The sequence below is a fragment of the Bubalus kerabau genome, chromosome 7 (assembly GCF_029407905.1).
Source record: "Bubalus kerabau isolate K-KA32 ecotype Philippines breed swamp buffalo chromosome 7, PCC_UOA_SB_1v2, whole genome shotgun sequence".
Taxonomy (NCBI): domain Eukaryota; kingdom Metazoa; phylum Chordata; class Mammalia; order Artiodactyla; family Bovidae; genus Bubalus; species Bubalus kerabau.
In genome coordinates, this window is record NC_073630.1 from 62265121 (window position 1) to 62279264 (window position 14144).

Below are 14144 nucleotides of genomic sequence, written 5' to 3' on the forward strand. Positions count from 1 at the left end.
CTGAACTTGAGCAACCCTTTCCTGGTTTAACTGCGCAGTTTCCTGGGCGCTTTTAAAGGAAGCAAAGGCAACAGGAGAGCCCCAAGATCCGCCCCGGGCGGGGGTGGCCGCCCCTCCAGCTCACCAGGCGGCACGAAGTTCGGAAAAACCAAGTTTCCGATGGTTGGTCGGAAGTGCGGCCGGGACCCCCCTCCTCGAACCCAGCAGCCTGGGTGAGGGGGTGCCCGGACCTCCGCCGCGCTCCGGGCCGGGATGGGGCCACGGGGGCGGGGCCCTGGTGGGGCCGCGGGGCGGGGCAGCTCGGCCAGCCCGCCCTGTCCCCCTCCCAGCCCGCCCTCCGGCCGCGTCCCCGCCAGCCCTGCCGACGTGGCGGGGCGGGACCCGGAGGCGCTCCCGCGCGCACTCGGCCGCCTGAGCGGTAAGAGCCCCGGGCACCTCTCGCCTTCACCCCCTTCCCCGGGCGGGCGCGGGGGCGGGGAGATGCGGGGACAGCTGCCGCGGGGTGATGGGGAGACCCTGCCATCTCTGTTTATCCCGTTCGGTTCCCCGAGTCGGCAGGGGCTGGGCACCGGGCACAGGATCGGAGGGAACGGCCCTGGAGGTGAAGGTCCGGGCAGGCGCGGGCGGCGCGGCCGAGGGCCCCGCGTGGGTGCGGGCGTGTGAGTGTGTGTGTGTGAGTGTGTGTCGCTCCAGGTCCACGCTCATGCACACACCCACACGCCCGCACTCCTGCTCTGCCCCCTCGGCCCGCGTGAACCTCTGCGGAGCCTGTCTTGTGCTCCTGAAGTATTCGGTCCCAGCGCAAAGCAAGTCTGAAAAAGTTTCCCCCAGGTCCCAGGTCCCAGGTCCCAGTGAGAGGCAGGCTGCGGTGTCTCCGCAGCTGCGGGCACAGGCGAAGCAAGCCCCATCCCGGGGTTCGCCAGCCCTTGGCCTGGAAAAGCCGAGCTCCGGCCTTGCCCTCCCACCCAAGCTCATCATCCATCATCTCTCCCGCTGCAGACGCCGGCACTGCCGGCGCTTCCACCCCAGCTAGCACCCTGAGCCAGCAGCACCTCTATTCACAGCCCCCAGGTTGAGCCCCACCCCCCACCTCAACACCCCCACCCGCCGGCCCAGTCGCTCGTCTTCTTTCCTGGAACCAGGCTTTTCTAACCATCTCAGATCAGGCGCCTGAACTTCACTGCCCTTTCCTGGAGTAGGAAGAACTCTCTGCATGAACTGTCAGGGTGATCTCTCTGTCCTTCGATGCCATCAGTTCTCATCCTAAACGTCTTGAGAGGGTCAAGCGGGTGGCTTTTAAAATCAATGTCTCGAACTCCAGAAGACCTCGTCCACCCTGAGAAAACTAAGTAGGCAGGCTTTCTCCTCAGAGCCTTCTCTGCCCTCGTTTCCTCCCTTGCCCCTTCCCCACCTCACCTGTGTCCATTCCCTGTCTTTCCTTCCTTTGCTAAGCTCAGGAAAAAATCTGATAAACTCCTTAGGGCATAAGTTCTAAGCAAAAGAAGGGAACTTTGAGGGTGGGATCTGAGGCTCCTTGGAGCCAGTGCAGAAGGAATTTGAGGGTGGGAAGGAGCCTTGCTGATTCTCACAGATTCAGACATTATTAGACCAGGCTTACATCACACATTGTTTCTCTTTAATCAATATCAAACAATATATTTCAGTTTAGTAAATACTAGAGTGTCGGAAAACAATCTAGGTGCTTGTTGGTCACAGTTCTGGAGGAGAGACAAATAAATGTCTATTTTTAAAAAATGATACAGAAATAAATACTCCTTAAAAATGTCATAGAAGTCTATGCAATGTATCTTCTAAAACATTGGAAGGAGAGGGGCAAATTTGGGAAAATTTCAAAGTAGAAAGTAACATTGTTGTTCAGCTGCTGAGTCATGTTAGACTCTGCCATCCCATAAACTACAGTGCACCAGGCTTCCCTGTCCTTTACTATCTCCTGCAGTTTGCTCAAACTCATGTCCATTGAGTTGATGAAAGTGATTCTAGACACTGAGAAAACAAAAACAAAAACAGGACTTTGCCAGGCAGTTGGAGGCAGGGCATCCTGGTCAGAAAACCCAGCATAAGCAAAGGTGGAGATATTTATGAGCTGCCTGGGCAGTGATGGAAAATGTGCTGTCTGGTGAGTTGAGAGTTCCAGGAGGCTTACAGAGAAAGTGGAGCTGGACTATGAGGGGCCCCAGATGCCGTGCAAAGGTGTTTAAACCTCATGTTTTTTAAACAGGGGAGCAAAAAGATCCTTATTCGTGTTTCATAAAATTACCTGGCAGACATGTGGAAGCCAAACTGGAGGAAAAAGAGTCTGGGCTCTGGGTACACATACTTGTCAAGTACCATTGGAACTCTTGCAACCTGGTTAAGATGCTGTCATCCACAGTTTTTGTTCCTGGTCTTCACTGACTGACACTTTTTAAATTTGGAGGCAGTGATCTCACACAGGGTATTTATTGTATTACCAACTTCTTATTTTGCCAAGTGAGACCATTTAACAAATCCATGCACTCCAATACTATTTCATAAAATGAAAGATGTTTTAATACCAAGAAAAGCATGAAGGTTAAACTTGCAAGATGAAGGCAGTCCTTTACGTTGAATAAATTTAGACTGATGAAACACTATCTTGTCCTCACTTTTCTCTGTCATCACAGGCCGGTCCCAGTCCTGCAGTCTGTTATTGGGGAACAAAGTATGCAGATCGTTATGTCCACCCTTACTTTCCAGAGGAGGAAGTGAGGAAGCCCAACGAGAATGAGTGGGCTGTACACCCGCAGAGAGATAGAGAGATCAGAGCACAATTCTTTCCACCTCAGCATCCATCCCTCCCATCCCTTGATATTCCTCCATGTGGCTGTTGGCCCAGCCACATAGCATCCGTTCTGCATGTCTAGATTCATTCCTAGCACATACTCTTTTCCCATCATGCCTTAATAACTGTCAAAGCCTCTTTCCAGGTTCTCCCTTGTATGAGATCAGTCTAGTTCAGGCACTTCTTTACCTGCTGTGATGTGCTGTTTACATCATCATTTAACCATTTCGTGTTAGAGGCAGTAGTTTCCTGGACCTTCACTGACCAGGAATCAGATGGAAACAGATTATTCGTTTTCTGAAGGATGTCTTCCGTTTTAAACTTATTTTTGGAGCCATGAAATTGTTGCTCCAATACCTAGCATAGTTCTGGGAGCATTTTAGGTGATGAATGAATTGACTCATGAAAAACTAACTTATATTCCCAGCCCACAAAGGCTTCTTTATATGCCACTCTTCCTCTTCTTGGAGTTTACTGAAGAAACTTCCTTGTTTCTGTGGCTTGAGGCTCCCTAGCATCAAAGCCGCAGGACACGGCTGTAATGGTCAACATTCCAAACCATAAATCAGGGCAAGTTTAAATCCGACTGCTTCAGGCAGAGATGGGGGCCAACCCAGGACGCACAGCGTGCATCCCGGCCACCAACAGTCCCTACATAGGAACAGCTGTGTCTTAGAACACACAGTTTGTAATGACTTCAGGTGGAAGGGCACTGTTTTAAAAATGACTACCTCTCTCCTGTCATAACATCCAGAGTAGACCAAGGTCTACCAGAATAAAAAAGATCTGGACGAAGCTTTCTTTTTTTGGTTTAGATTCAGGGAAAATATGGACTTGTAACAGAAAAGTTCACATACAATGAGAAGCTAAAGTAGGGCTGACCATTTTGATTATTTGAAAAGATGTAAAAATATAGTCTTCCTGAAATAAATTGTCCATAAATGTCTCCTAACAGTATTGGTTCAACTCCTTACAGCTGAATGTCACGTGTATTTCTGAAGGAATGGCTTCATGTTGATAATTGGATACAGAGTAGCCACAGGGAAGACAGGTTTTGTTGCAGTCATTTTTCCACAGTTGAGGTGACCTGACCTAAGGCAGTTTGGCCATCAGAGATGGGTGAAAGTGGTAGGCTCCTCTGTGCAACTGTAGAACCACAATCCACTCTCAGGAGTTCTGCCACACACTCCCATTTATGTTAGCAACCAGGCTCAAATATACAGCTTGTTCTTGTCAGTTCTAGCTGACAAGAACAAGCTGTATATTTGAAGTTCTAGCTCTCTGTCTTTTTAGTCCTTGGGTGAGGACGGCCCTGGAGGCAGGACTCAGCTAACCCTGTAATCAGGCTTTGACGTATTCCTGCAATGAGCAGAGAACTAGAAAAACTCTAGGGCAAAGCTCAGTAGCTCCTGGATTCAGTATAATCTTTGCCCTGGAAATGGAAGAGCAGAAAGTACCTGTACAGAATTTCTTGCCAATCCAGTTTAAGCACCATTTCCATTTTATCAGTGAAAAATACTTTTAATAGTGTATTGTGTTAGTTGCTCAGTCATGTCCACCTCTTTGTGACCCCATGGATTGTAGCCCCCCCATGGTCCTCTGTCCATGGATCCTCCAGGCAAGAAACCTGGAGTGGGTAGGCATTCCCTTCTCCAGGGAATCTTCCCAACCCAGGGTTTGAACCTGGGTCTCCTGCATTGCAGGCAGATTCTTTGCCATCTGAGCCACTGGGGAAGCTTTTAATAGTACCCCCTGATAAATAGTGTTCAGAGAGAGGGATGTTTGAATCCTCTCACGAGGTGAACAGTCCATTACAGAATCTGAAATGGTAACTAAAGACCTTGAAAAGTATATTCCTTAATAGGACATTTAAAATGTTAACCAGCCACCCCCAGAGCATAAAATAAAACTAATCCATGTAGATGTTCCATGGTATGTGCTGAAATATTTTAGCACTAGGAACAGTATCACAACAATTTAAGGTGAAGCAGATATAAAATGTTTCTAATGCTTTTTATTCACCCATAAATGTTTATTATAACCAGGTTTATTCTCATGTTCCTGCTGATAGAGAAGTGAAATAGTTTGGAACTTCTTAATAATCCAGATTAATAGTAAGGTTTTTCAAATTATCTTACAAAGAAATTAAAATATCAGTGCCTTTGACTAAATGTTGATGAACACAAAAAGGGGAATATAAGTGATGTCCAAGTATGTGCTCAATCTCCTTATGTTCGTACTCCTAGGACCCAGGTGAGGATAAGGGTAAATTAGGAGAACTCTAGGCCATGGCAGTGAAGGAATGTCCTAGACCATGGGTCAGCAAACAGTTTTTATACAGGGCCAGATAGTAACTATTTTAGGCTTTGCAATTTTGGGGGCCATGTGGTCTCTCTCACCACTCTTCACCTCTGCTGTTGTACTCGAGAACCCACAGACGTTATATAAACAAGGGAGCATGTCTGTGTGCCAATAAAACTTTATTTACCAAAACAGAGGGAAGGCAAATTTAGGCACCTGGCTGTAGTTTGCCAACCTCTGTCCAGGCCAGTCCTGACTGGTTTTCACAAAAATTTTATAAGCTTCCACATGACAATAGCTTTTCAATTACCCTCCCTCAATCTCATCCCTCTCCCATAAACCACAGTAACAATCCCTTTTCTGCAGGGTAGCCAGAATCACTCTTTACTCCTTTAACTAGGCATTGACCATACTTACTGACACACCATCTCCAACCTTGAATAGCTGAAACTTAACGTATCCGCCAAAGGGGAGGATGCATTCTTTGCCTTTCCCATCTGCAGACTTGTTTATAGTTGTGTTATCAGAGAATTCAAGTATTTTTGTTTAAAAAGAGACATTCAGAGGGATGGAATGGAGAGGGAGGAGGGAGGAGGGTTCAGGATGGGGAACACATGTAAACCTGTGGCGGATTCATTTTGATATTTGGCAAATCTAATACAGTTATGTAAAGTTTAAAAATAAAATAAAATTAAAAAAAAAAAACAAAAAAAAACAAAAAGAGACATTCTAACCCAGTTATCTTGTAGGTGAAGGAACAGAGGAAAGACAATATGGGTCATTTGAAACCACTTGCTGTAAGATAGCTCCTGAGTAGCGAATGAGGTAAAGGCATTTGCTGCTTACTTTCATTTCAAATTACACTCTAATTTTAAATCTTCCCCAAAATATTAATATAACTCAATACACATGTTTGTTGAGTTTCCTACAGTGTTCAAGAAACCATGTTAAGTGCTGTATAAAATATGAAGACAAAATAAGGAAGACTCTTGTCTTCATATAGTATTTACAACATATTAGGATAACACTCAAACGACTCTAATCAAAGATGATTGTAACCATCCGAACTGAGATAGATGCAAAGCGCTCTGAGAGTTCAGAGGAAGAAAAATTATATCCAGTTAGGAGGAACAAAATATAGAGGAGACAGTTACTCTAAATGGGCCTTAAATTTGTTAAAACAACATATTGAACCAACAGCCACCTGACAGTCTTTTGTGAATGTAATATATTCACAGAATTGTATAGCCATTACCACTATTCAGTTTTAGGACATTTTGGTCACCCACAAAAGAAATCCACATTCATTAGCAGTCATTACTCATCCCCTCTCCTTTCAGCCACTGAAAGTGAAAGTGAAGTCGCTCAGTCGTGTCCGACTCTTTGTGACCCTGTGGACTGTAGCCCACCAGGCTCCTCTGTCCATGAGATTCTCCAGGCAAGAATCCTGGAGTGGGTTGCCATTTCCTTCTCCAGGGGATCTTCCCAACCCAGGGATCGAACCCAGGTCTCCCGCATTGCAGACAGCCACTAGAAGCCACTAATTTACTTTTTGTCTTTGTGGAATGGAGGTAGGTATTGGAGAGTCCCAACATAGAAGTGTGAGAAAGGAACAAGATTCACCAAGGGAGAGATAAAAGAAAATAGCTAGATGATTTAAGGAACAACTGTTTGAAGGGTCAAGAAGGTTGGCAGGTGCCTGTGAATTGTAAGTTGACCGCCGTCATCACGTGGCCAGGATGTGAAATGGCTTCCCACATACTGTGGTTTTAACAGTGACCAGAGATTTGACCAGTTGGTAAACACCGAGGTCAACAAAAATACCCACTGATTAGCCTGCAACTTGGTTTCCTATATAGTGAGGTCATTATCTCTTTTTTAGACTACTGAAATTATCAGGCTTCCCAGGTGGTTCAATGATAAAAGAATCTGCCTACAATGCAAGAGACGTGAGTTCAACTCCTGGTCAGGAAGATCCCCAGGAGGAAGGCATGACAACCCACTCCACTATTCTTGCCTGTAGAATCCCATGGACAGAGGAGCATGGTAGGCTGTAGTCCATAGGGTTGCAAAGAGTTGACATGACTGATTCGATTGAACATAGACACACACACGCAAACACACACAAGGAAATTACACACGCAAACACACACAAGGAAATTATCATCTTGAACTATCTTCTGAATATATGTTATCCAATAAGGTAGCCACTAGCCACACATGTCTATATAAATTTAAGTTAAAATTATTTAAAATTAAATTTAAAAATTAGTTCCTCCGTTGCACCAGCCACATTTCAAGTATCTGATAGCTATATGTGACTATTAGCTACCACATTTGCCATCATAAATACAGAACATTTCATCATCACTGAAAGTTCCATTGACCTGCACTGTTGTACATGGTAGCAATAACTCACAAGCTTCATAAAGAGGTTTCTGTTTTGTGTCTTATTTTGTAATGGCTCCATTCCTCATTTGGCTTAACATGTCACTTTTTTATTCCATTTCATCCTTGTGTTTCCCCATCTAAACTATTGACCAAAGAAAGCTCAGACCTTCATGGGCTGTACCCAACAAGGCACACTTCTGTGTATGTATGTTTTTTTCAATTTGAATTTCTGACCAAATTGCAATACTAAATGTCAAGCATTTTTAAATAAGCCCTCAGGTATTTTCCATGCTTATTCTTATGGCTACAAATATAATTAAGTCATATGAAATAAATACTTTCATAGATACAGATAATACTCTTAGTTCCTATATGCATATTTCCTCATGCCAGGTGAAAGATCCATGAAAGTTTAAAGATAGCACTGTAGGTCTGTATTAGTTCCTACTGCTACTGCAACAAAGTACAACCAACATAGTGATTTATAGCAATACAAATGTATTCTCTTACAGTTCTAGAGTCTGAAGGGAGAATGTTTTCCTGGACTTTCCAACATCTAGTGGCCACCTGTGTTCCTTGTGGTCTGTGGTCTGTTCCTTCATCTTCCGAGTGCATCGCTCCAATCTGCTTCTGTCATCACATTACCTTTTCCTCTTTGCAGTCAGATCTCCCTCTGCCTTGCTCTGATAAGGACACTTGTGATTTCAATTAAGACCCATGCAGGTAATCCAAGATTCTTAATTGAATCATATCTTCAAAGTCCTTTTGGCCATATAAAGTGACATTCACAAGGTGAACATGGATGGAACCTGTGTCTCCTGCATCTCCTGCATTGCAGGCAGATTCTTGACCACTGAGCCACCTGGGAAGCCTGATAATTTCATTAGTCTAAAATAAAGATATAAGGACCTCACTGCATAGGAAGCCAAGTCACATTCCAAGGATTATGACATGGATATTTTGGGGGGCCATTATTCGGCCAACACAGAGGTTGCATAAAGTTTCTTCTTGGTAGAAAAAAGCTTACCTCCACCAGATTTAATTATTCAGGGCTTCAAATTAAAATTTAATAATTCAGATAAAGAGTAAGTTGTTTGTAATCCTGTTAACAGATATTAAAATGTCTGACAATGGCAATGACACGTTAGCCTCTGGAGACAAAGAAGAAATTACCAACAAGCCCAACAGTGATACTTTACCCAAAGATGCAGAAGTGCACTGTGATTCAGCTGCAATTTCAAATGAGCTAACGCCAGCGAATCCCAGAAGAGATGTGCATGAAAATGAGGCTGTTCAGGGTGCAGAGACTGCTGACACTGGACTTGCTGAGGAGCCCAAAGACCGTGGCACCACGGAGCCACCCCTCAACGGAGAAGTGACTGAGGATGCCCTCACTGAGTGTGTTGATGCCGTGAGCCTCGAGGCAGAACCTGGATCCGAAATACCCCTGAAAGAACAGAGTGATCCGGTAGGAGTGGTTCATTTGACCGAGTTCTTACTGATACCTACCATGGGCATAGATTTGTGCCAAGCCGTGAGGTTAGGAATTGGGAATTCAGTATACACTATGACATTACCTCTATCATCAGAGATGTATTGTTTGGTGAGAAAAGGTGTATATGAGAATAATTGGTCATTTTAATATTTTCATTTTGTTGATTGTATTTTTATTAACAATAACCACCACCAAATTATTGGACACAACAGGCACTCTCCTAACTACTCTATATGTTAAGTAATTCACTCCATACAACAGTTCCTTGAGGTTCTAAGCTGGATATTATTAACCCCAAGTTATAGATGAGGCAATCAGGCTCAGAGATCTTAAGCAACCCAGTAAGATATTAAGCTACTCAGTAAGTGAGCTCAGAAGGGAGCTACTCAGTAAGTGAGCGATATTGTAATATTGAATATAACGAGTCCAGATTATTAATGAACCTAATTCCACCCTAAACAAGTTAATGCTTCTTTAACATCACTTAAATTTTGCTGCATATTTACAAACCCACTCTGAAGATCTGAAACCTGCAGATTCCCCTTTTATCATCACATACCACCTTCTGGAGACCACAGCAGAACACCCTTGTGCTTCACTTTAGCGCCTGCACCTGACTCTCTGGGGGATGGTAGGCCAGTATCTCCATGTCACTACCTCATTCCACATCAGTATGACCAAGCTGGGTTTTCCTGACACCTTTTCCTCCATCCACGTGGGGACCGGAAGGGGTGGGGAGGCACTCTGCAGGACTTGAGGAGATGGGCCACTCTCCTCCAAACCTGCCTTCTAGAAGGATGCTACAGTGTAGGGGGATGGGCCCTGCTCTCCTGAGATGTGCCCCACACGTCCCCTCCTTGAGGTGACTCTGCTGTATGCAGGGAGGGAGGCAGGCTAAGTGGGGAGTTGGGCGGCTGGGCTTCCATCCCCCATCTATCATTAACTCTCTTAGTTTGGGCAGGACACCAAATTTCTCTGTGCTTCAGTTTTTCCTCTGTAAAATGAAGAATTTGCCCATGAAGACCACGAGGTATCCTTCTGACTAATGTTTTGTGATTCTTTTACTCAAAAGCAGACTTCTTGGGCCTCAGTTTCCTCAAATTGACTCTCAGAACTATTCTAAGATGAGATGAAAGGAAGGGTTTTCCCATCACTGGAGATGTTTAAACAAAAACAAATGATCATTCTGCTGAATGTCATGGAAAGGATCTGAGGACCAGCTGGGAGTTTGGATCAGTTATGTAAATATACATGCAAAATTTTGTTTATGAGTTCCATGATATCACAGATACTTTAAAGCCATCCATGGACCCCCTGAGGGATTATGAATTCCTAGATCGAGGAGTCTCAGCTCTAGCTGAGCATTTCAACCACTGAGAGAGCTTTGAGAAATAATTGGGAGTGGGGAAGAAAGAATGATGACAGGGTGGATATTAGTCTGAATTCTCCAGAGAAATGTAACCAATAGAATACGCCCTCTACCTGTACTTACCTGTGTGCCTGACTTTGGAACCTGTGTTCCTTCCATGCTGTCTTTCTACTGGGGCGCATTGGTTCCCAGTTGTTATTGTAACTGCTACTATTAATATATGCTTTTGTACATTAAAAAATATATATCTTAACCATGACATTCTGACCGAAGATGATTCAAAGAAGCTATAAAAGCTTCATTGAGTCATGATATGTGTGCTCATGAAGGCTAGATTATACATGCCAGTTTCAGACTTCTAAAAGTTATAACAAGTTTGCTAATAAAGATAGCAAAATAAAAAGTCAGGATGCTCCTACACATCCATCTTCTTACATTTTGAGCCAATTGAATGAATTCTGCGTTTGAGAGCACTTTGTAAACCTCCTTAATGCTACAGAGAGAGAGAGAGAGCTAACTGGCAGACATTCCCCTCCCGGTACCTCCCCTCCCCTACTGATAGCTTTGAAAAGAGGAGCATTTCCTTATCATGAAGCTTCACAAAGTATCTGAATGGAAGTTCAGAAACTGGCCACAGAGTTACAGCCGTGGCTCTGCTTGTGTGTGTGTTGGGGGGGGTGGCGCGTGGGGTGGGGAGCGTTGCATCAGGAGCTCAGATAGAAGCAGGATGTGGGAGGAATTCCTGTGAGCATGTTGGTTCTAAAAAGACAGAAAGCTAATACAGGTGGCTGGAAGGGCCTTGAGAGGAAAGCATATCTCTTTCACCCAGGTTACATTTAAACCTTCTAACTAGGTATAGATATAGTCTCTTCTTAATAATTACTTGAAAAGGGGATTCTACTCTCTCTCTTGGCAATTTATCCTTTTGTCTTAAGTTGATATTAGAAGAATTCAGTTGGGTGCTTCATCTTCAAGCATTGTTCATTTGCTCTATTTTATTGGTTCTTCATTGCACACTTACAGGAAGTTCTTTTGCGGTGATGAAAACAACCATTATTCTGTTGATCCAGAAGAGAATAAATTCTGCAAAAAATCTTGAATCAAAAGTTCATTTGTACATTGGTTGATTGGATCTTGAACACAGGTCTGCTGAGGAATGACAGGTCCTTCAGGAAAAGTTCAAAAGCCTGTCTGGTCCTAGATGTATTTGAGTTTAAGAGAATCTCATCACCTCTTAAAAAAAAGTTTCTAAGGGAAAATGCCTGTTTTTTTTAAAAACCTGGCAGAATAGTCATTGAGGGAGTCGTTTCTTCTAGGACACACTAAATTTTTGTGATAATGGGTTTAAATGTATATGTTTTTTCTATAAGTGGTATCTAGTTACTTTGGGTCTTGGTGCCCTTAAAATTCACCTTATGAGCTTCCCCTTTGCCTGAGTCAGCATGGCAGCTATCACTTGGCAGGCAGGACGGTGTGACCAGGAGGCACTCTGGGGCCAGTGGTTCTGCCAGCTACTCAGCTGGCACGTCTTCTTTGAAGGGTCACACCATCACAGTTGATGCACTCAGAGAAGCTATCTCTGTCTTTAGGGCCCCTTCTCTTTGTCATCCATTCTGATGTACAGACTCAGAAACCATTGAGTTAAGGCTTCTTTCAGGAATCCACACCACGACATCCATTAAGAGATGGTCCCCAGACCCCCTTGAACTTTGGAGGTTGGACTAGAGTCTAAATCTTCACCAGCCCCATGACACCATGTATTATGCTCCAGAAGCTGGGTAGTGTAACTATCTTCAGGATGCCTCCCATCTAGTTGGGGAAGGAAGTGTTATATGAAAGCAATTATAGTATGTCTTGGACTTCCCTGTAGCTCAAACAGTAAAGAATCTGCCGGCAATGCAGGAGACCCAGGTTCTATCCCTGGGTCGGAAAAATCCTCTGGAGAAGCAATCCACTCCAGTACTCTTGCCTGGAGAATCACATGGACAGAGAAACCTAGTGGGCTACAGTTCGTGGGGTCACAAAGATTTGGACACAACTGAGCAACTAACACTTCACTTCATAGTATGTCTTAGTGTACTAGATATATACTAGATGGGCCAGGCACAAGGAAGCCTGAGATGGAGCACCCAGATCAATCTTAAGGAGTTGGTGAAGTCTTCATCCTCAGTTCAGAGATGTTTGTCGTGGGTGCTAGGTTGGAATGAAATTTATTCCCAGAAATCTTGTGGGACCTTATTATGTACTAGTCTCTCCCTCTCTCTCAAAGTCACTCAGTCATGTCTGACTCTTTGCAACCCCATGGATTATAGCCTGCCAAGCTCCTCTGTCCATGGAGTTTCCTGGCAAGAATACTGGAGTAGGTAGCCATTCCCTTCTCCAGGGAATCTTCCTGACACGGGAATCAAAGCCAGGTCTCCCGCATTGCAGACAGATTCTTTACCCTCCGAGCTACGAGGGACGCCCATGTGCTAGTCTATCAGCCCCTAAAAGATCTAATCTAGTTCAAATTTCCCTAAATTCTTAGCATTAAGAAATATTACCCAGACTAAAAAAGTTTCATCCCTACTGTCCTATATCAATGCATTAAAAAGCCAATCATGAAGAAGGTAAAGAATGCAATGTTACCACTCAAAGTACTCAAAGAAAAACACAGACTACCACTCACTAGTTCTCTCCCTAGAAAAGGAAAAGCAGGGTGCTTAAGAACAGTAAAATTGCTATCAACAGAGACAAAAATGAGAGAACATAGGCCAAGATCTGCTGATGACAGATTTTTGCCTCTTAAATGAGTGAGTAGAGTTTGCTCCAGTTCGGTTGGAGTGTTTCTTTTTTATGACTCTCCACGTGAAGACATCTGATTTTTCACTTGAGCAACCAGATGGTAGCTGTTACATTTTGCTTGTATTGGACGTGCATATGCATGCTTCGGAGAAGGTGATGGCACCCCACTCCAGTACTCTTGCCTGGAAAATCCCATGGATGGAGGAGCCTTGTAAGCTGCAGTCCATGGGGTCACAAAGAGTCGGACACGACTGAACGACTTCACTTTCATTTTTCACTTTCATGCATTGGAGAAGGAAATGGCAACCCACCCCAGTGTTCTTGCCTGGAGAATCCCAGGGACAGGGGAGCCTGGTGGGCTGCCCTCTGTGGGGTCGCACAGAGTTGGACACGACTGAAGCAACTTAGCAGCAGCAGCAGCATTCGTGCTTAGTCTCTCAGTCATGTCCGACTCTGCAACCCCATGGACTGTATCAGGCTTCTCTGTCCATGGGATTTCCCAGGCAAGAATACTGGAGTGGGGTGCCATTTCCTCCTTCAGGGGATCTTCCTGACCCAGGGATCAAACCTGTGGTTCCTGCACTGGCAGACAGATTCTTTACCACTGTGCCACCTCGGAAGCTCAGTTGCATTGGACAGTGCTTCATAAATCTGGTGGTGTGTTATAATCACTGGGGAAGTTTGTTAGAAGTTTGGATTCCTGGGATCTACCCTGAAAGGTTCTTATTCTTTAAAAGATCACAGTGGAAGCTAAGACACTGTATTTTTGGTAAGTTCCCCCAGGTAATACTCTTAGTGTCAGACTGTGGACCAGTGTTTGGGAATCACTAATATTGGTACACAGAAGAACTAGTTGAGGATTCAGGTGAGATTGAGAACATGGTGAGCTCAGTATGGGACATACCATGAGACATCCTTGTGAAGATATTTTGTGGATAGTTGATTATAGTGGTCTGGAGCCCAGGGGAGGTGGTGGGGAGAGA

At 44.5% G+C, this 14144-nt stretch overlaps 1 protein-coding gene across 4 annotated transcripts in view; it reads left to right on the top strand.

Moving 5' to 3' along the window:
• The first annotated feature begins 314 nt into the window (after nucleotides 1–314).
• Nucleotides 315–14144, top strand: part of FAM114A1 (family with sequence similarity 114 member A1) — a 66271-nt gene continuing 52441 nt past the window's right edge. For 2 of the 4 annotated variants that reach the window (XM_055588272.1, XM_055588275.1), the window contains exons 1-2: nucleotides 315–418; nucleotides 8626–8981. In XM_055588272.1, coding sequence (XP_055444247.1) covers nucleotides 8634–8981 — 348 coding nt within the window. In that variant the 5' untranslated portion in view covers nucleotides 315–418; nucleotides 8626–8633. Of the gene's footprint in view, nucleotides 419–5871; nucleotides 5948–8067; nucleotides 8237–8625; nucleotides 8982–14144 lie in introns of those variants that run through there. The other 2 variants (XM_055588273.1, XM_055588274.1) reach the window with 2 other exon arrangements.